The sequence below is a fragment of the Chiloscyllium punctatum genome, chromosome 2, assembly GCF_047496795.1.
Source record: "Chiloscyllium punctatum isolate Juve2018m chromosome 2, sChiPun1.3, whole genome shotgun sequence".
In the NCBI taxonomy this organism is placed as follows: Eukaryota; Metazoa; Chordata; class Chondrichthyes; order Orectolobiformes; family Hemiscylliidae; genus Chiloscyllium; species Chiloscyllium punctatum.
The window spans coordinates 124,840,444-124,866,152 of NC_092740.1; the positions used below are offsets into that span (position 1 = coordinate 124,840,444).

The window sequence follows — 25,709 nt, forward strand, 5'->3', positions numbered from 1 at the left end:
AAACTGGCGGAACAACACTTCATCTTCCACCTGGGAAGCCTACAGCCTGGAGGACTCAACATTGAGTTCTCCAATTTCAAATAACCCCCCTTCCCATCCCCTGACTTCCTTCCTAGCCCATTCCCCTCCCTTCCACCAACCGGATTAATTCCTCCCATTGACCAATCAGGTCGTACCCTCTACCTGCCTTCTCCTAACCCCAGTTCACTAGCCTATCCCCATCACCCCCTGTATCTGCAGCTCCCTGTACACCCGCCCCCAGTCCTGAAGAAGGCTTACATCCGAAATGTCGACTTCTCCACCTCCTGATGCTGCCTGGCTTGCCGTGTTCTTCTAGACTCCTGCCTGTCTACCTTGGATTCCAGCATCTGCAGTTTTTTATTTGTCTCTAACCAGAGGTGTCCTAGACAGGTTGACTAAAAATACCAAAATGTTTGGGGAAAAGGTTACAAGAACTGAATCTTCCCAAAAGGTTTCTTTGAATCAATGCTAATAATCAAGTCCTTTCTGTTTTATTTCTATAATTCCTGTCAAGATGCTTCTGACCTTGTTGGAGGAAAGCTCATTGATGAATCAGTTAAAGATGATGGTCTCAGGACAGTAACCATGGCAATTTTCTACATTATCAGGTGGGTGCCAGTGTTGGAGCCAAAGTGGAACCATTTGTCAAAATTCACAGGTAATTTTAGAACATATTTTTCAGTATTACAGCTGTTGTCATTTCCTTTCTGTATCCAACATGCTCATCTTTTCCTGGTGTCATGTGGAATCCAGATGTCTGAGACTGGTACCTGAGGTGCTGGGGATCTCCAGGATGCTAAGATGGATCATATATTTGGCATCACTCTGAAGATGGTTCTGATAGTTTTAGACTTCTGCTGGACTCTTCGATCATTGATGATAGAGCTAAAAATCACACAACACCAGGTTATAGTCCATCAGATTTATTTGGAAGCACTAGCTTTTGGAGCGCTGCTCCTTTGTCAGGTAGCGAGTGGGGCAGGATCATAGCACACAGAACTTATAATAAAAGATCAAAGTGTCATACAAATGATGCAATGTATTGAATAAACCTAGATTGCTGTTAAGTATTTAATCAATTAGAATGGGGTTGCAGGTTTTGATTCATTAATATGTAAATCCCACATCATTGGTGATGGCAAGTTCATGGAGTCTCATCCTCTGGCTATTTGTTTAATTATCCACCACCATTCATGATTGGCTGTAGATGAGCTACAGATATTCAAGTTAATTTGCTGATTGTGGGATCATATAACTCAATAGTACATTGTTTTTGTTCATTAGCATGCTCACTTTGTAACTTCACCAGGTTGGCACCTCATGTTCAGGTAATCCTGGTGCTGCTCCTGTTTATTGAAAAAGGGTTAGGTGTCTGGTTTGATGGGAGTGGTAAAGTAGGCTGAATCTTGAGGTTATAGATTATGGTGGGATAGCACTCTGCTGCTAATGACCAACAGTACCAATGGATTGAATAAGTTACTCAGCAACAATATCAGACAGAGGAACTTGTCCATTTTCCACCCTGAGCGAGCATTATTCAAAACTCTTCATTTGAGTCTTGTTTGGGATGTCTGGTCAGCATGGACGAGTTGGAGCGAAGGGTATGTTTCTGTGCTGTACATCTGTATGACTCTATGAGTTCCATAGATCGCTTAACGCAGTCTCGATAGAATTGTTAACCGTGTGGAGAAGGCTTTTGTTTTGTGGCTTTTATGGTACAGATGAAGTGGTTTGAAAATAAGAACTTAATTCAAACATTCAAAAAATCGGCTCAATGGAGTGAGTCCATTTCTCTCAAGCTCTGCTCATCCACACTAAAGCAGTTAATCATTAGGGTGATTCTGGCTACAAGAATAAGTGATCTCTTCAGCAATTGTTCTTTAAAGGATTTGGATTACAAAGATGTTCCTACATAATTAACTATAGCAGGTCATGAGAATAACTTGATTTACCTAATGAACTGTTTCAATCTGTGGTGCCTGAAAGATTCAACAATAACATTTTAAAAGGGGTATTGATTAAATGTCATGAAACAAAGTTTTGTAGAATTGCAGAGAAGGTGCCAGGGGAGTAGGACCAATTGGACTGCTCTTTCAAAGAGCCAGTGTGGGCATAATGGGGCAAATGGCCCCTTCTTTACTTTTAAGATTCTATTAGTAGCAGATCTTCAGAAAGATTAGCAGGTCAGACACAAAAGATTTAGCTTGTTGCTCATCCTGCACTCCACAAATCAATGTCCTCTCCTCAGTGCAGGGTTGCTTAGTCTAACACAACGAAAGAAATTTAATAGGTTGGTAAAGATTATATACGAGATATTCTTAGGACAAAAACAGTTATATATTCAGTCAGAGATATTTATAGTTAATACTACATTCTAATCATAGGTCTTTTGTTGTCTCTTCCTAGCAGACTCCCTCTGCTGGTATGTGTCTATATAGCAGCCTCAAGTGAACAAAATGCACAATTTGGAGATGCCGGTGTTGGACTGCGGTGTACAAAGTTAAAAGCTACACAATATCAGGTTTATTTGGAAGCACTAGCTTTCAGAGCACCACTCCTTCATCAGGTGGTTGTGGAGAACACAATTGTAAGGCACAAAATTTATAGCAAAAATTTGCAGTGTGATGTAACTGAAATTATACATTGAAAAACACCTTGATTGTTTGTTGAGTCTTTCACCTGATCGAATACCATGATAATTTCACTTCTTTCATGTGTAACTCACAAAACATTTTTTTAAAAGTTACATTCTCAGGTAAAGCGACCGAGCAGAGGCTGATAGCTAAGCTCTGTACCCATTGGGAGGGCCTCAACCGGGACCTTGGGTTCATGTCACAATACAGGTGACTACTGTTGCACTATACAAACACACACAGACACCCCTACACACACACACACAGGCACTCCTATACACACACATACACACGGACACATGTATACACAGACACGCACACAGACACTCACACACACCCTTACAGACATACACACTCCCACGCTCACACATACATTCTCTCACAGACTTAGACCACTCTACACTCACGCACACACATATACGCTCTCTCTCACACACTCACAACCCCCCGACAGACACACACACCCTTACAGACACACACACTCCCACTCGCACACATGCACCCCCTCACAGACTTAGACACTCTATACTCACGTACACACACATATACACTCTCTCACACACTCACAACCCCCCCACCCCAGACAGACAGACACACACACACACACACACACATAAACACACACAAAGACCCGCATGCACACATATATGTTTGTGAGGTGAATTTGTACTTGCAGAGTTACATTGTACTTTGCTCAAAAACTGCATGAATTCATGTAAAACTCCGTTATCTCACTTTTTAGATTAGAATCAATCTAAATATCATGGCATAGACAGAGAACACAACGGGGGTCAACACCTTCAACATATTGTTTGCCTAAAACCAATTGTTCTAGTTAATCTGAAAATGTAACTTTTAAAAATAAGTTTTGTGATTTACACATGGAAGAAGTGAAATTATCATGGTATTCGAACAGATGAAAGACTCAACAATTAAGGTATTTTTCAATGTATAATTTCAGTTACATCACACTGTAAATGTTTGCTATAAATTCTGTGCCTTACAATTGTGTCCTCCACAACCACCTGATGAAGGAGCGGCGCTCCGAAAGCTAGTGCTTCCAATTAAACCTGTTGGACTATAACCTGGTGTTGTGTGATTTTTAACAAAGTGCACTATGTAATTTTTCAATACACTACAATAGGGATTTTTCTGTTGGTTTGTTGAAAGGCCTCTTGATGTGTAGGTCCTCATTATCACATTTCTTTCCAGCTGCCATCGTAATAGCAAACCCAAGGGAATGTCCCAATATAATTACATTTTAAGTGATTAACTCCATAATGAAATTTATTACCCAGGCAAGCATTTCTGAAACTCTCCCAGAACTACCAGGATCAAAACTGAAAATTCTGGAGAAGACTCAGCATCTCAAGGCAGAGTCTGTGGAAAAAGAAAGAAAGTTAAATTTCAAGTTGCACAAAAACAAAAGCAGAAGAATGCAGATGCTGGAGACCTGAAATAAAAGGGAACATGCTGGAATTGCTCACAGGAATGGCGGCATGTGAGAAAAGAAAATGAGAGTTAATCTGATGAAAGGTTCACAGACCTGACAAACTCCTTCTGTGCAGTTCTGCTGCTGAGAAGAATGGCTTCCAACAGCCACAACTACCTATCTTTGTGCCAGTTATGATTCCAACTAGTGGAGAGTTTTCCCTTTGAGTCTCATTGACTTGGCTTGTGGTAGGAGAATTAATGAAGTGTTCATTATAAATGGTAATTTGATCTTGACATTTAAGCAAGAAGGGAACATTCAAAACAGGTCCTACTAAAACACTACTTTTGCAATAGGAGTAGAATTAGGTTTATTGTCATGTACTCACGAGAGAGCAGTGAATGGTTTACAAATTCGCCACTTACGAAGACATCTTAGGTACAAAGGTACCTTGGTACAGCTGCTTAGGAATAAATTAGAAAAATAAAGAAATTATAAAGTACATCGTTACAAACCTTCTTGCCATCTGAGTTACAAAAAGCATCAATGTTCAAAAGCTTAGGAATAAATTGGAAGAGTAAAGAAATAACTTGTTGGACCGAAGGGCCTGTTTCCACACTTAAGTAATCTTAAATTTAAAAAAATTCAGAACGACAGTCCTTCCAAACAGAGAAGATGGAGCGGACAAGTCTGCACCAGGCCTCATTTTGGGTCGATGCCGGGACTCGCCTCCAGTCTGCACTGGGCCTCGTTGTCTAGACCATGCTGACACTCACCTCTAGTCTGTTCCGGGCTTCAGCTCAGGTCTCTCAAGGCTGGGAAACCATGCTGGGATCACCTCGAGGCCAGGAGACTGTGCTGGGTCCACCTCGAGGCCAGGAGACTGTGCTGGGTCCACCTCGAGGCCAGGAGACTGTGCTGGCCTCACCTCGAGGCCGGGAGACCGTGCTGGGTTCATCTCGAGACCGGGAGACCGTGCTGGGTTCGCTTCGAGGCCGGGAGTCCGTGCTGGCCTCACCTCGCGGCTGGGAGACCTTGCTGGGTTCAGCTCAAGGTTGGGAGACTGTGCTGGGTTCATCTTGAGACCAGGAGACCATGCTGGGTTCACCTCAAGGCCGGGAGACTGTGCTGGGTTCATCTTGAGACCGGGAGACCGTGCTGGGTTCACCTCAAGGCCGGGAGACTGTGTTGGGTTCATCTTGAGACCGGGAGACCGTGCTGGGTTCACCTCAAGGCCGGGAGACTGTGCTGGGTTCATCTTGAGACCGGGAGACCGTGCTGGGTTCACCTCAAGGCCGGGAGACTGTGCTGGGTTCATCTTGAGACCGGGAGATCGTGCTGGGTTCGTCTCGAGGCTGGGAGACCATGCTGGGTTCACCTCGAGGCCGGGAGACCGTCCTGGCCTTACCTCGCATCCGGGAGACCTTGCTGGGTTCAGCCCGAGGCTGGGAGACTATGCTGGGTTCATCTTGAGACGGGGAGACCATGCGGGGTTCTCTTCGAGGCCAGAAGTCCGTGCTGGCCTCACCTCGAGGCCGGGAGACCGTGCTTGGTTCACCTCGAGGCCGGGAGACTGTGCTGGGTTCACCTTGAGACCGTGCTGGCATCTCCTCGAGACCGGGACACTGTGCTGGGTTCATCTTGAGGCCGGGAGTCCATGCTGGGTTCATCTCAAGACCGGGAGACCATGCTGAGTTCGCCTCGAGGCCGGGAGACTGTGCTGGGTTCACCTTGAGACCGGGAGACCATGCTGACCTCACCTCGAAGCCGGGAGGCCGTGCTGGGTTCACCTCAAGGCCAGGAGACTGTGCCGGGTTCACCTCGAGGCCAGGAGACCATGCTGGCATCTCCTCGAGACCAGGACACTGTGCTGGGTCACCTCGAGGCCGGGAGACAACGCTGGCCTCACCTCGAGGCCGGGAGACTGTGCTGGGTTCATCTCGAGGCCGGGGTTCCATGCTGGGTTCATCTCAAGACCGGGAGACCATGCTGAGTTCGCCTCGAGGCCGGGAGACTGTGCTGGGTTCATCTCGAGACCGGGAGACCGTGCTGGGTTCGCCTCGAGGCCAGGAGACCGTGCTCGGTTCACCTCGAGGCCAAGAGACTGTACCGGGTTCATCTGGAGGCTGGGAGACCATGCTGACCTCTCCTCGAGACCGGGAGACTGAGCTGGGTTCACCTCGAGGCCAGGAGACTGTGCTGGGTTCACCTCGAGGCCAAGAGACCGTGCTAACCTGACCTCGAGGTTGGGAGACCATGCTGGCCTCTCCTTGAGGCCAGGAGTCTGTGCTGGGTTCATCTCGAGACCGGGAGACTGTGCTGGGTTCATCTCTAGACCGGGAGACCGTGCTGGGTTCGCCTCGAGCCCGGGAGACTGTGCTGGGTTCACCTCAAGGCCGGGAGTCCATGCTGGGTTCATCTCGAGACCGGGATACTGTGCTGGCCTCACCTCAAGGCCTGGAGACCGTGCTGGGTTCACCTCGAGGTCAGGAGACTGGACCGGGTTCACCTGGAGGCCAGGAGACCATGCTGGCCTCTCCTCGAGACCAGGAGACCATGCTGGGTTCACCTCGAGGCCAGGAGACCATGCTGGTTTCACCTCGAGGCCAGGAGACCATGCTGGGTTCACCTCGAGGCCGGGAGACTGTGCTAACCTGACCTCGAGGCTGGGAGACCAAGCTGGCCTCTCCTTGAGGCCCGGAGACTGTGCTGGGTTTACCTCGAGACCGGGAGACTGTGCTGGGTTCACCTTGAGGCCGGGTGACCGTGCTGGGTTCACCTCGAGGCCGGGAGTCCATGCTGGGTTCATCTCGAGACCGGGAGACTGTGCTGGCCTCACCTCGAGGCCTGGAGACCGTGCTGGGTTCACCTCGAGGCCAGGAGACTGTACGGGCTTCACCTGGAGGCTGGGAGACCACGCTGGCCTTATCTCGAGACCAGGAGACCATGCTGGGTTCATCTCGAGACCGGGAGACTGTGCTGGCCTCACCTCGAAGCCTGGAGACCGTGTTGGGTTCACCTCGAGGCCAGGAGACTGAGCTGAGTTCATCTCAAGGCCAGGAGACTGTACCGGGTTCACCTGGAGGCTGGGAGACTGTGCTGGGTTCACCTCGAGGCCGGGAGACTGTGCTGGGTTCACCTTGAGGCCGGGAGACCGTGCTGAGTTCACCTCAAGGCCGGGAGACCATGATGGGTTCACCTCGAGTCCGTGAGACTGTGCTAGCCTCACCTCGAGGCCGGGAGACCGCGCTGGCTCTTATTGAGGCCTGGACTCCATGCTGGCTTCATCCCTGGGCATCACTGAGGTTGCCCAAAGATATGAGGCAAGAAGAAGGATAAGAAAAACATGAAAAGAGGCAAAACAGAAAAGAAATGGATGAAGCGAATGAGCTCTTGCTCATGAGTCTTACGCCACCATCTTGGCTTATTTAGCCGATGATGACATGCTAATTATCATCCAAGTAAAAACATGAGAGTCCAAATATTTATCAGTGTAAGTGTTTGAAACTCCTTTGTTTAACTAGAGTTCCAAGACATCTCGCTCTCTGCTTTCTCAAATCAAAATTTTTAACTAGATTTTCCAGGGTGGCTCTGCCGCAGTGTCTGAGGTGCAGTAGTTTGGATGAGGCCCTCTCAGGATGGCATAAAAAATCCCATGCCACTTTTTCGTCGAAGAGGAGGGGGCATTCTCCCTGGTGTCCTTGCCAACATTTTCCCCTTATCTAACAATTGACCTGATCATTCGTTACTGTTCACAGGAGTTTGATTTGGGCAAACTGGCTGCTGCTTTTTATACATTACAACAATTCAAAAGTATAATGTTAGGCTATAAAGCATTTTTGGGTATCCCAAGATTGTGAGTAAAAGGATCTGCAGAAATACATGTCTTTGTATTGTCAAAAGCACAATTAATAAGTTGATTTGGAATGATACTGATTGGAATCCCTTTCAAAGCAGTGCTATGGTTAGAAGTGAGATTTTTGAGTTTTCTTACTAGATGTGGTGGTTTAGCAGCTGATGTAGTTCTTTTTTTTGTCCAACCCATTCCTCAACCAGTCCCTAAAGCTGTCTGCTCGCATGTATAGGGCAAAAGTTATAGTAAGAAGTAAAACATGTTTTGAGAAGGCTGCTTAAAGTGCTTGTGTTGAATGGAATGTGTCAATCTCCTGTTCTAGTTATCCTCAGAATCGATTGGGAATTGAATGCATTCATCAAAGTTACATTTGGTTTAATTAAAAAAAATACTTCTTGACTGCATAGCAGAAGCCATCTGGAAGGAGTACCATTGTCCAAGGTGAAACTGAGCTATTTAACAATTGGAACTGAAAAGTAGCCAAAATGTTTTCAATTAAAATGGCACTCTCGGTTACTGGTTTTGCCAGACATATGGGATCAATCAGGAAGTTTGTGCTGATGTTTTCTTTGGGAATGCTGATAGCTTGACGCATAAGTAACAGCGACAAGGAATCTCAGTTACTCCAGCAGTATTTTTTTTTTGAAAAACCCGCCCCTCTCCTTTACTGCTTTAGTGTCAGACTCAGAGAGACACTCAAAAGTTTCATCCTATCACAACCTGACTTCTGTCCTGGTCTCCTGAGAAAGTGCAGTTATAAAGAGAGAATTCTGAGAGAGAGAGAGATTGTTTTTGCCTGTGTCCGTTTTCCAGAAGAAACTGTTGCAGGAAGTCCTGGGAGATTTTGTGAAGATTGAATTAATAATTTTATTCTTTGTTTTTAATCTGTTTTTACTTTGTTAAGTAATGCAGCTAGCTGGGACACTCTTTGTGTTTGTGCACGCCGTTTGCTGTCTAGCATCTTATCACCCATTTTCTTTTCAAAGGAGCTTCTTAAAGGGAAAGACTTTCGAGTTGAAAGAGCATCGAAACAGCTTGGCTACAGCTACCAACAGGGTGCTGAAGCTGGGCGCAGTCTTCAAACGCAATGTGCGCAAGCTGAGAGAGAAGAGCCTCAACCTGGATTTGGTCTTCCTGGTGGACGAGTCCTCCAGCGTGGGCAGTGTCAACTTCGACAACGAGCTGAAGTTTGTCAAGAAGCTGCTGTCGGACTTCCCAGTGGTGCCTTCTGCCACCCGGGTGGCAATCGTGACCTTTTCCTCCAGAAGCAATGTGGTGCCCAGGGTCGACTACATCTCGGCCCCCCAATACCACCAGCATAAGTGCTCTCTGCTGAACGAGGAGATCCCTGCCATTAACTACAGGGGAGGTGGCACCTACACCAAGGGAGCTTTCCAGCAGGCAGCAGTAAGGCACCCTCCTGTTTACCATTCACTTCTCAGGGTACAGCAGTTGACCATTCGCTGTGAGAGGAATGCAGAGTTGAAAAGTAACACGATGCCTTGTTGAAATGTAAAGATTCACTGACGTTGAGGGGTTTAAGGGAAAATGTTCCCTTTAGTTCAGCAGCTGAGTAATTTACCTTGAACACCTTTATTGCTTTTAACTCAAGGTTAACAGATTCAAAACTGCAGCACTTGTTTTCCACAGGTTTATTTCTGCAGAACTAGGTCATCCTGTATTCCACTGTGCCCATTAACCAACATCACCTCCTTCCAGTTTAATAATATCGGCCCTCCTTTACTTTGAAACCTTCTCCAGCTCCACAAACCTGCAAAAATCCCTGCATTCCTTCAACGCTGATTTTCTGCGGACAGGCATTCCCTCCCCTAACCGCTCCACCTCTCTCCCTTTCTCTCCTCCTGTAAGACTTTCTTAGCCACTATGACCAAGCTTTTGGTCACCATTCTTGTGTGGCTCGGTGACAAAGTTTGTTTGATAACATTCTTTTTACGATGTCAAAGACACTGTTTGGTTCTGATTGATGTTGCGTCTTGTCTGTTTGTGCTGGCTTGTGGAGGCAACATATTTGTTTGCAAGCTCTAGTCTGCCCACATGGATTGTACATGTCTAATTTAGGCAGGGTAAATACTCACAAGTTGTGAGCAATCTCGCGAGCCTTTAAGTTGCCTGATTGCGAGGATAAAACATGTTGTTTCTAATATCTTTGCAAGATCCAGAGCAGAATGTAATTCACAGAACTGGCCAGCCCTTAAGCTGCAGAAGCACAAAGAGAGTACATTTTTGACTCTCTCATCTAGCTTTGTACAGTCACCAGCTTCTGAATTAAAGTTGTTCGATGCACTATTAGAATACAATAGGATATTGTTATCAAGAAAATAGGAACCAAACCAATTTGCGCCCAACTGGGGATTAGTTGGTAATAGTGTCACTAAGTCAAAACCTTGTGGGGTTTAAGTATTGTATCCAGGGACCTAAGCATTAAATCTATAATGATACCTTCCGTTCTGCACCCAGGGAGCAGTGTACTGTGATATGGGCCGTGTTTTATATGAGATGTGGTTCACAGGTGCACATACAAGATCTCTACGGCATTATTTCACTCCTTCAAGGGGAGTGTCCTGGTCAATACTTATTCTTCAACACCTAAAACAGAAATTACTTGGTGGTGTAGAATTTAAATATTGCTGAGAGAAGAAGTTTTCTATCTCAGAACAACATTTCCCTGATGGGTGCAAGATGGCATATTTCAGCAATGTGTTTGTCAGACCCAACAGCCAGATAATTTGGTTTTCTTTTATCTCATTGCTGTTTTGTGGGAGTTCACTGTCCATGCACTGAACCTAGTGAAAGCAGCAGCCAAATAATTGAGAAGTACATTATTAGCTGTGAATGCTTGTGATGAGTGAGGTTAGGGTATGTGACACGGAAATGTATCTGATAGAATAAAATATATAGCTTTAAATTAAGGGGTGGTAGGTATAGGACAGATGTTAGGGGTAGATTCTTTACTCAGCGAGTCGTGAGTTCATGGAATGCCCTGCCAGTAGCAGTGGTGGACTCTCCCTCTTTATGGACATTTAAACGGGCATTGGATAGGCATATGGAGGATAGTGGGCTAGTGTAGGTTAAGTGGGCTTGGATCGGCGCAACATCGAGGGCCAAAGGGCATGTACTGCGCTGTATTTTTCTATGTTTTCTATGTTCTAATAGGACATCACAGACTTTGGAGAATTTCATAAGTATTGGCTTGGAAAACAGAGAGAAGTTGCTACTCTTCTTCAAATTAGCATTGTGGGATATGTTTGTGCACCTGAGAGGGCCTCAGTTTAACATCGCCAAAGGACAACAACATTGACACTCAAACCTGCCTTATATATTCAACTGTCTTAAGAAGGCTTGAAGTATCAACCATTAGGCTGAGAGGCAAGAGTGGTACTGACTGAGCCACAGTTAACAGTGAGGTTTTTGTTAAGCTCATCATCATGGGTCCTGTTATGGAGCTAGACTAACCCACTGAAGCGACAATCAAGCTCTGTTGCATGGCAAAGCTGGCTAGAAAGTTGTGAGTAGGACAGCCACAAATTCCTGTGGTGAGCTTTCACAATGTCCAATTAACCATCCATGAATGTAAAAACAGGAGGAGGCCATTCAGCCTCTCTAGCCAGCATTCGGTTAATTTTGTCACTAATCTGAATCTGAAAACCAGATTTCAGAAATCTGTGCCAATTCCATAATCTATTCCATAACTCATTCCCAACAAAAGAAACCTACAAATCTCAATTTTAATTGACCTCCCCACCAGCCTCTACAAGAATTAGTTTGTGGGAGAAGAATGCACTGCTTGAAATTGGGGTGGGAGGGGTGGTAAAACAGATTCAATATTGACTTTCAAATGGGAATCAGATGAATACTGATGAAAAAAACATCTACAGGGCCCTGAGGAAAGAGTCAGTGATATAACATGAAGTAGACAGGCTCTACCAAAGAGCCAGTACAGGCTCAATGGGCTACATGGGCTCCTTTATGCTGTGTCATTCCAGATATCTTTCCGACCAACCTGCTCAGTGATGTTATTGCACACCTCTGGAGCAGGTGGGACTTGAACCTGGGCCTCCTGGATCAGAGCTGGGCAACTATCACCACACCACGAGCACCATGCTTGGTCAACCTAGGGTTTGATTGCAAAGCTTTGCAGTTGCAATCCATTGGTTCAGTCCCTATTTCTATGAGGAAAACCCCAGCCATCTGTCCATCTACAGCATTGAAGAGTCATTTTGCCTGCAGGATAACTTCAACTATGTAATGTTATGGAAGTTGAACTCTTCTTTAGTGGCTTTCAAAAACTGAAGAAGAGAAAAGAACAAGTAATTTGTTGAAGTTTCAGTAGTAATGCTACATATCTAATTCTGCTACACAGAATGAAAAATTACAGTTCCAATTTAGTAGAGAATCTTGTTTATTGCTGGGTTTCTTACTCATTTGCTGAAAAGTTGTTGAGACACCTGAGTTAACTTTTCAGGGGAAGCCAACCATGTCTCCATCCAATCAGGCAGTTATGAGGGCAGTAAGGGTCCTTTCTCTGACATCAAGGGCCTCAGAGTGGAAGCCCTACCCAGGGCCAATCAGGGGCAACACTGCTGTTAGAAGGGCAACTAAGCTCACGAGGACTGAGGTATCAAGTGTGCTTTATGGGTTGTTGGGAGCAGTTTCCTGCAACTGTTGCACATTGGTAGAGAGGGACAGGGATGGTCAGAAACAGGGATAGGGTAGTGGCTCTCAACCATCTTCCTCACCCTTTGCCCTGTCAACAATACATGACTTAGTGCATATCAAGAGAACCCCATTCCCATGCCAGTTAAGTAGCTCCTTTTTTTAACCGACCTGGAGCTGAGCTCATTGCAGGCCAGAAGGGAACAAACCCATAAGTGGTCATGAATTGACCATTTTAGTCTCTCAATTGGCGGCAAGGTGGAAATTGTGGAGCTTGGGCATTCCTGCCCAAAACATAATTCCAAAGGGGGAGGTATACCATCACCTCTGGGTCCAGAAAATGCCACCCGTAGAATAATGGCAGCACAGCAAGAAGCCATTCAGCCATGCTGAACATAAATGCTATTCAGTTTGTCCCACACCGCTGTCCTTTCCCAGGTATTTACTGTTCAGGGAATTATCCAATCCCCATTTGAAAACGTTGGTGGAACTGCCTCTGCCAATCCTCAAGCAGTGTGTTCCAGGTCCTAACCTCTCATTCTGTGGAAAAGAAAAGTTATCGCATGTTACGGGTGAGTACTTCTGGGCTTAGAGTCATAGAGTTATACAGATAGTTGAATAATGTAATATTACTAACTAGATGCTACAGTTATACTGGGCTAAGATTATTATATGAATACTTAATATATTTCTACAGAGGAGCCAGTGGTGTAGCGGTAATGTCCCTGGATTAGTAATGCAGAGACCCAGGTGCATGATTTGAGGGAACTTGTTCACATCTTACGACTGCAGTTTGGGAAATCTATCATCATTACCTTGTCTGACTTACACAACACGTCAAGCCCAAGGCAATGAAGTCAGTTCTAAGCGACTGCCAGAAGTGATCAAACAAATCATTCACTGTAAAGACCATTGGGGGTGGACAATAAATGCAGATCCTGCCAGTAACGTTCATATATATGCCCAATTACCTGGTCTGCAATTTCAATAACCTCAGTCTATTCTTTTTAAAAGTGTGAAGTAACTTCTGTTAAAACAGCAACTATTTATTGTTTGAATTTTAACATTTGGATACAGGATGAATAGCTAACATGTATTGTGGCTGAAATGTCCATTTATATGTTACTTCACAGTGTCACTTCAAGACCACAGTTTTAAATTGTTTATTTCTGAATCTCCTCTCCCCCACCCCACAATTTCTATTCATAAACTTTCCCATTCAGTGATATGGGCTGCACTGTGTAATCTGTGCTCCACTGTGATGAGATGTCGATTCTCTCGATTAGTCCCTAACAAAGAGCTCCTCGCCTCATCCTGCCTGTCACTAGTGTGTAATGAGTGAAACATAATATTTGCCTGTGTTATTATCCCAAAAATGATTCCGTATTTGGTTATGGTCCCATTTTTATTATGATGAATTTAGGGATTGTTTTTTTTCTTTCTTTAGTAGATGAAATTAGAAATACCCAGTTAGGTCACTAAAATAATAAAGCCACAAGATTCCACAATTTTAAACAAAGGCAATTTTATGATTTACAAGTCAATAAAGCAAACAGTAAATACTCTCTACCTTATACTCTAACATCCAGAATTAACATGAGGCAAATTGTATTGAACACACTGTCAAGCTGTGTTCAACTACATTAAATGGTAAGCATAGCCAAGACAGATCTCTCAAATTTCTCCACAACTCACCCAGATTTGGTATGCTTTCGTTCATTGGTCAGACCATTGAATATAGGAGTTGGGAGGTCATGTTGCGGCTGTACAGGATGTTGGTTAAGCCACTTTTGGATTATTGTGTGTAATTCTGCTCTCCTTCCTATAGGAAAGATGTTGTGAAACTTGAAAGGATTCAGAAAAGATTTACAAGGATGTTGCCAGGGTTGGAGGGTTTAAGCTTTAGGAAGAGGCTGCTTAGGCTGCAGCTGTTTTCTCTGGAGCATCAGAGGCTGAGGGGTGACCTTATAGAAGTTTATAAAATCATGAGGGGCATGGATAGGGTAAATAGACAAAGTCTTTTCCCTGGGGTTGGGGGAATCCAGAACTAAAGAGCATGGGTTTAGGTTGAGAAGGGGGAAGATATAGAAGGGACCTAAAGAGCAACTTTTACACGCAGTGGGTGCTGCATGTGTGGAATGAGCTGCCAGAGGATATGGTGGAGGCTGGGATAATTACAGCATTTAAAAAGGCATTTGGATGGGTATATGATAGGAAGGGTTTGGAGGGATATAGACTGGGTGCTGGCAAATGGGACTAGATTAGGTTAGGATATCTTGTCGGCATGGACGAGTTGGACCAAAAGGTCTGTTTCCATGCTTTACATTTCTATGACTCTCTGACTCTATGTCAACGTGTCACAATATTTGTTTTTCTTTGCCTGACGACAACTTCCTTCCAGCCCCACTCAGCTAGTAATTACTCCACAGCAGAATAGAGCCAGCAACCTTCTTAGCTCACACAAACGTCCCTGAGCCTATGACCTTCACCTGCCTCTTCAGCAGAACTTCAGTTGCATGGAGCCTCGTCACCTGCTACCAACTATATCTCCACTAAGTGCCATTCAATAACCCTTGAACTAAACTGTGTGACATATTAAAAGATCCTAACAGATCATGCCCTTGTTTCTAGGCAGTATTGAATGTGGCAACCATTGGAATATTCTGTGCCTTGAACGTTACAATCTCCACTTTACCAATTGCCAATCTACACTGCTGGTAAATTACAAAAAGACAAAGACAAGTAGAAAATAGGTGTGATTGTACCCATGAGGAGTGAGAGAAAATTGGATAACCAGTGATCCAGTTGACACTCCCATCCCTTTTCTTGCTAGTTATTTGATTAAGTCAGAAAGTAAATAAAAGTTCTCAGAACTTGTAATTGTCACTATTGTTTTGAGGTTGGATTTACTGATGGGCTGTACTTCCATAAGTGCTCAGAATGCTCACAAATCATATTCTTATACTTTACTTTCATTTGGAATAAAATGGAGATCTAAGGATAGTCAGCAAGGCTTTGAGTGGGGGAGTTCTTGTCTTGTACGAGGGAGCTTTTTGAGGCAGTAACAAATGTTTGAGAGTAGGGCAGATGCTGTATTCGACATGAACTTTTTAAAAGCATTTGACAAGGTCATTGGCTGGTGCAGAAGACTAAGTCACATGGGAGTTGAGTTGGTAAATTGGATACAAAATTGGCTTGGTCATAGAAGACAGAGAGTAGTTGGGGAGATGTGTTTTTCAGACTGGAGGTCTGTGACCAGTGATATTCTGCAAGGATCCATACTGGGATTTCTATTATTTGTAAAATATATAAAATGATTTGGCTGAAAATGTAGGTAGTCTGATTAGTAAATTTGCAGACCACATGAAAATTGATTGAGCTGTGAATAGTGAAGAAGGTTGTCAAAGGATACACAGGGCATAGATCATTTGGAAAGTTGGACAGAGAAATAGCAGTGGAGTTAATCCAGACAATTGTGAGGTAATATCCTTTGGCTGGTCAAATGCAAGAGGAAAGTATACAGTAAATGGCAGGACCCTTGGGGCATTAATATATAGAAGGATCTTGGGATGTAAGTCCATCACCATGAAAGTAGCAACACAAGTTAATATGGTGGTAAGGAAGGCATATGGCATGCTTGCCTTCATCAGTTGGGGCATTAATTGAAAAAATTGGCAAGTCATGTAGCAGCTATATGAAACATTAAGGAGGACACATTTGGAGTATTGTGTGCAGTTTTGGTCACTGCACTATAGGAAGGATGTGGAGGCTTTGGAGTGGATGCAAAAGAGGTTTACCATGATTATGCCTGAATTGGAGTGTATTAGCTATAAGGAGAGTTTGAACAAACTTGAATTGTTTTTACTGGAGCACCAGAGGCTAAAGAGCAACGCAATAGAAATATATAAAATTGTAAGCGATGTGGCTGAATGGATAGTTGAAGTCATTTTCCCAGGGTGGAAATGTTGAATTCTAGGAGGCATAGGTTTAAGGTGAGAGGGGAAATGTTTAAAGGAGGTGCATGAGATGTTTTTTTACACAGAGGGTGATAAGTGCCTGGAATGTGCTACTAGGGGAGGTGGTAGAAGCAATGTTTGACAGCAATGTTTAAGAGGCCTTTAGACAGACACATAAACAGGCAGAAAATAGAAGCATACAGACCAAGTTGAATTAATTGGGTGGCATGGTGGCTCAGTGGCCAGCACTGCTGCCTCACAGCGTTGGGACCTGGGTTCGATTCCAACCTCCAGCGACTGTCTGTCTGTGTGGAGTTTGCACATTCTCTCCGTGTCTGCATGGGTGTGCTCTGGTTTCTTCCCACAATCCAAAAGAAAATGTGTAGGTTAGGTGAATTGGCCATAGTGTTCAGGGATGTGTAGGTTAGGGGTAAACAGTAAACATAGGGGAATGGGTCTAGGTGGGCTAATCTTTGGAGGGTCAGTGTGGACTGGTCAGGCTGAATGGCCTGTTTCCACACTGTAGGGATTCTAATTCAGAATGGCATCATGGTCAGCGAAGGGCCTGTTCATGTGTTATAATGCTCTATGTCCTATGTTCTCAACGATTAGGAGAATGTCCAGAATGGGTGACACAGGGAAGAATGGATGAAACTTGAGTGGAGAAATCAAGACCAGCAGGTTAAGCAGAACAGCCTGCATCTATGCTATATATAGTAATGTGTGCAATCCTATTTTAAAATATATTCACCCAATGCCTTTCACAAATTACTTTTGAATCTGATTTATGCCTATCTTAGGCAGAATTCATTTCAGACCGTAAATCACGGTGTAAATTTAAAACGTTTCCTTAAATGCATCTTTTGCCATTCAGGTGTCATTACCACCAGGAGAATAAAATATTAACTGTCCTATCGAGATTCTTCTAATTGACAGTGCGGAATGTACCAGCAAAAATTCAATGTAATTGAGTCACCTCCTGTTGGAACGTTTTTAAATAAATAAAAGAAATACATTTCCAGAAGGTTTAAAGTTGTGTGTAATCTCTCCCTGATCCCCCAAGGCATTCTAGTATAAAATGCAAAGATGTCGCTCCAAAGTTGCATTCCATCTGCGTTCTCCATTTCAAAGATCGAATCAGCACAGGAACCATTGCATTCTATCGGAGCATTTGATAATCCCAAACGTACATTTCTGTCACTTTCAATCATGAGTTTAACCATCACACCCTCCATCGTGATGAGAATATTTCATTTACAAGATTAAAGTAAATATACTTAAAGCATTCCGTTTAAAGCGATACTCTCCATTCTCTTGATAATCATCCATTGCTAATCTGACAGCCTCACAGCTGTTTGTTCCTGTGGCCAAATTAGAATTCATTGCCAGTGTTTCACACTGTACAGATGCTGACCATCAATATTCACAATGAAAGCTAAACTCCAATTTCTTTCTGGGGATATCTTGAGACACTTTTAAAAATACTTTTTTCTTTGAAATATTTTCCAATTCACTTGTGAGAGCTCAAGCCTATAAGAACAGAAACGGTTGCTATTGCAACCCAGCCAGGTTCCCAGAGCCTTGGTTAGCATTGATCCTGTAAAATCCTTCAAGGATTTTGCATTATTATTCTTCTAAATTCTAGCCAATATACATAATCTCTTCAGGACAATCCTTTCATCCCAAGAATCAGACTAGTAAACCTTCATTCTCTGGCAGGGAAATATATCCATCCTTAAGTAAGGAGATCAAAACTGCACGCAGTGCTCCAAGTGTGGCCATACTCTAACTTTAATAATATTTTCTTACTGGTCTACTCTAATCCCTTCATAATTAGTGCTAACAAACCATATGTCTTTCTAATTGTTTTCTAAATATATGTATTAACTCTGTAATTCATTAACAAGAAGCTTTTAAATTTCAACATTTTTCAGTATTCTATTATTTTGAAACTATCCTGTTCAATTATTTTTTTCCAATAAAGTGTGTAATTTCACATTTCTGCACATTTACGTCCATCTGCCATGCAAGGGGAGGTGACAGCTTTGGGGTGTTATCACTGGACTGTTAATCCAGAGATCCAGGTAACGTACTGGGGACCTGGATTTGAATCCTGCTATGGCAGAGGGTAGAATTTAAATTCAGTGAAAATCTGGAATTAAGAGTCTAATGATGACCATGATTCCATTGTCGAAATTTGGGAGAATAGCCCATCTGGTTGAGGAAAGGAAACTGCTATCCAGACCTGATCTGGCCTAAATGTGAATCCAGACCCACAGCAAAGTGGTTGATTCTTAACTACCTTCTGGGATGGACTATGAATGAATTATTTAAAAAATCAACTTTACAGCTTTCTATTCTCATCACCACTTATTTTCCCAAATGCACTGCACCCACTGGAGTCCCCTTGCTCCCATTGCTGGTTATACATTTAAAATGCTCAAACTGAGTCAGCTACTACATTCCAAATAATAGAAGCTAGGATTTTCTTCACTAAAAAGGCAAAGTCGGTAGTGTGAAACCAGACCGTGGGTTCATCAGAGAGAGAGAAACGATTGATGGTGGTTTAACCTGAGGGTCACCATGCCTCAGGTGAGGGAAAAGGTTGAGAAGGAGAATCCTTTTTTGTAACCTCAGCTGGTGCCACTGCATTGCAAACCAGCTGTCCAACCAGCCGAGCTAACTGACTGGACAAACTAGCCTCTACTTCCCTGTATTTTGCTCTTCCTAACAGTGGTGTTACTTTGGTTAGCTTGCAATTTGTGAAAACCATTCTTGAACCTAGAAATTTTGGAAGATCAAAGCCATTGCAAGCACAATCTCTGCAGTCACATCCTTTAAACCAGCAGACACAGCTATTAGGTCAAGAGAATTTGCTCATTTTAGTCACTAAATCCTCCAGTACTAATTCTTTACTAAAAATATTTTCTTTAATTTTCTCATTTTCACTAGACCATTGATTTCTCACTATTTATGGATTTTTTTCTGTGTCTTTGAGCATGAAGATGGATGCATGCTATTGACTTAACATCTCTGTTATTTCCTTATTCCCTTTTATAATTTCTCCTCTACTGCTAATTATTAAAAAAGAAAGATGTGCATTTATATAGTGCTTCCACAATATTATATATATACATATGCTTGTGTTTGTAAAAATATTTAGAGAGAGGACAACACATTATGAGCCATGAATATAGCAGGTAAGTTGAAAGAAAGACACATCATCGTTACTTCACCTGGAGGGAGGGATGGGGTTTTGGGCAGGGAAGAGAAGAGTGGGAAAGGGTCCCATCTCCTGCACTTGCATGGAAAGGTGCTTTGAAAAAGGTATGGGGTTTGGGAGTGATTGAGGTGTGGATCAGTGGATCATAGAGAAAATAGTTCCTACAGAGAAGGGAGGAAGGTGTTTTCAGGTAACATACTGGAAGTGGCAGGAATGGCCTCTGCATTGCGGTCTCCAAATGTTGTTTGGGTGTCCACTTTGGTTAGTAGGTTCGCAGATGTCACCAAAATAAATCATACAGTGGATTGTGAAGAAGGTTATCCATGATTATAAGGGTCAATGGGCTGAGGAGTGGTAGATGGAATTTAATCTAGACAAACGTGATGTACAGAACAATCTCTATTATCCGAGACAGGCAGGGAATATTTTGTTCAGATAATTGATATCATAACGTTTTTACGGGACATTGAGATCTTGTTCGATTCATCCGAAATTCGAATAATTGACGTTCGGATAACTGAGGTTTTCTGTATTGCATTTTGGTAAAACAAATAAAGACAAGGCTTATACAATTAATGGTGGGACCCTGGGTCATGTTGTCGAACAGAGAGACCTAGGGTTCTGGTACGTAATTCTTTGAAAGTTGCATCACAGGTAGGCAGAGTGGTTAAGTATGCATTTGCCTTCATTGCTCAGACTTTTGAGTGTAGGAGTTGAGACATCATATTGAGGTTGGTGAGGTGACTTCTGCAATACTGTGTGCATTTCTGGTAGCCCTGTTGCAGGAAGGATATGGTGAAACTTGGGAGGGTTCAAAGAAGATTTACCAGGATACTGCCAGGAATGGCGGATTTGAGATTTAAGAATAACCTGGAAAGGCTGGGACCCTTTTCACCAGAGCATAGGAGGTTGAGGGGTGACCCCACTGAGGTTTATGAAATCAAGAGGAGCATAGGTAAAGTGAATGACAAGGGTCTTTTCCCTAGGGCGTGGGAAGTTAAAATTAGGGGACATATTTTTAAGGTGAGAGGAGAAAGATTTAAAAATGACATAAGGGGCAACGTTTTTACAGAATTGTTCATGTGTGGAATGAACTGTCAGAGGAAGTAGATGTATGTAAAGTTATAATGTTTAAAAGGCATTTGTATAAGTTCATGAGCAGGAAAGGTTTGGATGGATATGGCCTATGCGCAGACAGGTGGGACCAGTTTAGTTTGGGAACATGGTGACTGCGGACTGGTTGGACCAAAGAATGTGGTTCCGTACTGTATGACTCTATGACTCTAAGTCTGATCCTGAGCTTCCTGTCATTTTAGTTGCTGTCATACTGACATCACTGTCCTTGGCTTTCACTTCAAAAATACATCTCTGGATGTAAAGAGCTTTGGGATGTGCCGAAATGGCAAAAAGCTCCGGAGACTCGGAGGAATGGATTCTGGCAGAAATTTCCAAAAAAATAGAGACTCCTGAGGAAGGGAAATTTGAAATCTCAAAATCATATCCAAGACCTGATCCAACAGATTCTAAATTCTGGTTCCAATTTGTCTCATTTGTGTATTTGTCAGTCTGTTTGCCAATTCGTTTTTCTCTGATTTGTTGCATTTTTCTCATTTGAATTCCTCGTTATGTAACTCTTTATGGCTTTACAAGGGCCAAAAATATATATTTTTTTATTAAATTATTTTCCTCTGCATTTTAAAGCAATCATTAGTCTTGTCTTAAACAGTCGGCTTTCAAAAGAACCCACACCATTTTTAAGCTTGCCTTCCTCTCCCACTTTCTCTGTTGCACTGGGCTTTTCAGTGCCATAGATTCAAAAGCTCCCAGTTTAAAGGCTTCAGCCCAAGTTCCAACCTGTTTATTCCAACTCAGTTATAACATTGATGATACTTTAAGACTGCAATGGCTGGAAAGCACATTGAGATGTACAGTAGTTGTGAAAAATTCTGTGTAAATGCTCGCTTTAATTTCTTTCAAAGTCGTGCACATTATGTGCATCATCCCTGTCGTCCCAATGGTCAAAAACAATCAGGCAGTAACTGTTTCTCCCACTCTCCATGACAACCATTAAATTGTTTCCTGTGGCAGAAGGATCAGTAATCATAAGTCCCAGATATAAGATATTGGCGAAAGAACCAGGATGCAGAAAAGTTCTCCGAGAACAGTGAATCTGTGGAATTCTTTACTGCAGGGTGCTGCTGAGGCTGGGTCGTTACAAATACTGAAGGCTGAGATAGACAGATTTCCACTTGGTAAAGGCATTCAGAGTTTAAGAGGTTTTGAGGATTATCAGATTAGCCATGATCTCATTCAATGGCAGAGTGGACTTGAAGGGCTGAATGGCCTATTTCTGTCCTTCTGTGTTATGGTCTTGTGATTTTTTTTTAAGACGATCAAGGAAACTTTTAAGTTTAAAGACAGGAAGTTGTGTTCTCAAAAATATATCACAAAATAAGTATCATTTCTTAAATTCACAATCGGCTTAAAATTCTTTCTGCAACCTTGTGTAACAATAATGCTTGTGTGGAATTTTGTTTGCCCACGGTTGACTGCCATTTAGAATGAAAGATTTAAAACTCCATCATTAAACCTTTCGAGTTTATTGTCAGCCATTAATCTTCACAGCATACCAAACATTGTGCGCCTGCCGTATTTCATCATAAAAACATTTAGAACTCTTGGTGCTGAATCCAGTATTTGGAAAATGTGGTCTTGTTTACAGTCAAAGGGTGAACCTTGTCAGTCACAGTGACAGGAACTTACAACACTACCTCCTGAGTCAATGACTAATTGAGAAAGTCAGGAACTAGTGCCATGAGTTTTACTGGCAATGGATAACACTGAAGGCTTATAAACAAACGATAGAGTTACAAAAATACTTGCAGAGATTCTTACTCTTCCAGAATAAAAATGAAACATAAGGCCAAAGACTTATGACAAATACGTTTCTTTAAAATTTATTCACAGGATAAGGGCATCAGTGGCTAGGTGTTTATTGCCCAAGCCTAATTGCCTTTTGGGCAGTTAACAGTCACTCACATTCCTGTGCTTCTAGAGTCACCTGTAGGTCAGAATGGTAGTTATCTTCTCTAAAGGACATCAGTGAACCAGTTGAGTTTTTCCAACAATCGGCATTGGATTTGCAATCATCATTCGATTCTTAATTCCAGATTTTTATTGAATTCAAATTCCACCATCTGCCATGGCGGGATTAGAACCTGGGTCCCTGGAACATTACCTCGGTCATTACCAGTCCAGCGATAATTCCACCTCCCCTGTACGCAAAATGGAAGAAAAGCTAGTAATAAAGTAGCCCAGAAATAACAGGAATAGTTGAGTACCAGTTATATTAAGTCAATAATCATATTTCATACAGTCTAGTTGAAAAACAAAGTTATTCCTCTCTCAATATCCATGGGGATCATTCTCATGATTTCAGGAATTTCTGACCAGAATGGATTAGTGTTCAGCCGAGCAGAACTTTAAAAATAAATAGAAAATAAATTCTCCTTCCATTTCCATCTCAAAATGCAATCATTTTTATTTGTCTTTCTAGTTTTCAGTTGCAAGTAAAACACCTCTTGGGATTGTCATAGCCAAGTGACAGCTTCACCTGGGTGCTAACAGATATGAGTAATCAGTGTCCTTGACCCCACAACTGCATCAGTGCCAGCAGCTTGCCAGTTACTCAGTGTCTTTATAAATGAGCCAAAAGTTCCTCCAACTAAAGTTTGTGAAAACATGAATTCATTACTGTTTCCACTCCCTTTCCAAGATCTCAACCTATTTGCCCTCACTGTACTTGCCAGCTTCTGCAGTGTGACCTCCCCTGCAGGGAATCACAGTGGTCATCCTGTATGATCCAGATCAGAACCTCAAAGCAATTTCTAAACCCTTAGGCAAGACAGTAACGTTTGCCTTTGTCATATTATCTGTTTCTCATGAACCTGTCACTTGCTAACCCATGACTTCATCACCTCCATTTCTCCAATGCCCTTCTTGCCTGCCTCTAACCTTCTCAAGTCGCACCAACTTCACCTTGACCCACAGAATGTCCATTCCCCATCACCTGCACCTTCACTCACTCACCCAAACTGGCTGACCCTCAGTGCAAAATGAAAGGATATCAGTCCTTTACAAATTGTCCTCATTCACTTCAGCGTTTCTCTACAGCTATCTTGTACCTTCCACGATTGCCAGTGCAATCTCCCACTGTCCTCTTTTTTTCCGATTTTCTGCCTTTCCTTTGTTCTACTAGCAGTGACAGTGCCTTTAGCTGTCTCAGTGAACCACTTACAACCTTCTCCAGATCTTCTAAAAACTTTTTCTAAAAGCTACCAAAAGCACATAGTAATAGTTGTTTATTCTAGTGACAAATGGTTATTTCTAACATTAAATCATGGGACTATGAAATGTTCTAGTATGAAATAAGCTACTTGGCCTATTGGAAATATGCTGGCATTTTTCTTGGGACCAATCTAGTCCAATCATGCTCGCTCCCATTTCAATATCCTATTAACTGTTCATTCTCTGAACGTCCCATCCAGTCTAACCTAATACTTCATCGTCACAATTATACGTGCAGACTTTGTAAACAGAAAGGTCTAGCTGAAATATTGAGTGTTTTGATTGCAGCTGCTTGTGTTATTGTGTTGGAGGAGAATAACAATTATGGAGGGAGAAGAAATCACCATTGAACCATCAAAGATAAATTCCTTTAAATTGCTCCCATTTCTGCCTTGCTCAGTTTGCTGGAAATGTGGTGGACAAACCTGTGGGAAATATTCTGCCAGCACATTTCCAGTCAAAGTGCAGCGACACCAGGAGCAATTCTGAGCCGCTTGACTCCAGTAATGTGCCTCACTCTTCTCTCCACCAGCAAATTCTGCAACACTCACGGGCCAACTCCACCAAAGTGGTGTTCCTCATCACCGATGGTTACTCAAATGGTGGGGACCCGAGACCTATCGCCGCTTCCCTGCGGAACATGGGGGTGGAGATCTTTACGCTCGGCATATGGCAGGGCAACATTCGAGAGCTGCAGGATATGGCATCTCACCCCAAGGAGGAGCACTGCTACATTCTACACAGCTTTGCTGAGTTTGAAGCGTTGGCCAGAAGAGCACTTCATGAAGGTAGGATTCTGTGCAGTCCATGATACAATGTCATGTAGACCACAGGGCAGAAGTAAGCCATTTAGCATACAACTAGTCTTTACCAGTGTTAACACTCCACTTAATTCTCCAGAACTAGGCCTTTCTATCCTTTGAGCCAGCTGAGCCATTCAATAAGATCGTGGCTGATTTTCTACCTCAACCTCACTTTCCAGCATGGCCCCCATATTCCTTGATTCCTTCACTGCCCAAGAATCGAGTAAACTCATCTTGAATGCACCCAATATCTGAACTTCCACAGTCCTTGTAGGTACAGAATAACAATGATTCACCATTCTATGAATCATAGAGATGTATAGCACAGAAAGAGACCCTTCAGTCCAACTCGACCATGCCGACCAGATATTCTAACCTAATCTAGTCCCATTTGCCAGCATTTGGTCCATATCCCTCTAAACCCTCCCTATTCATATACCCATCCAGGTGCCTTTTAAATGCTGTAATTGTCCCAACCTCTACCACTTCTTCTGGCAGCACATTCCATACAGGCACCACCCTATATGTGAAAAAAAAATCTCCTCTTAGATCGCTTTTATATCTTTTACCCCCTCACCCTAAACCTATACCCTCTAGTTCAGGATTCTCCTACCCCAGGGAAAAGACCTTGTCCATTTACCCTAACTATGCCCCTCATGACTTTATAAGGTCACCTCTCTGCAACCGATGCTCCAGGGAAAACAGTCCCTGCCTATTCAGCCTCTCCTCATTGCTCAAACCTTCCAACGCTGGCAACATCTTTGTAA

The 25,709-nt window shown here is 43.1% G+C and overlaps 1 protein-coding gene across 7 annotated transcripts in view; it reads left to right on the forward strand.

Moving 5' to 3' along the window:
* The first annotated feature begins 594 nt into the window (after positions 1-594).
* The window catches only part of svep1 (sushi, von Willebrand factor type A, EGF and pentraxin domain containing 1), a 239,394-nt gene continuing 214,279 nt past the window's right edge, over positions 595-25,709 (forward strand). For 5 of the 7 annotated variants that reach the window (XM_072588115.1, XM_072588118.1, XM_072588117.1 and 2 more), the window contains exons 1-2: positions 8,618-9,346; positions 24,672-24,927. In XM_072588115.1, the coding sequence (XP_072444216.1) occupies positions 8,846-9,346; positions 24,672-24,927 (757 nt within the window). In that variant the 5' untranslated portion in view covers positions 8,618-8,845. Of the gene's footprint in view, positions 630-8,616; positions 9,347-24,671; positions 24,928-25,709 lie in introns of those variants that run through there. The other 2 variants (XM_072588116.1, XM_072588121.1) reach the window with 2 other exon arrangements.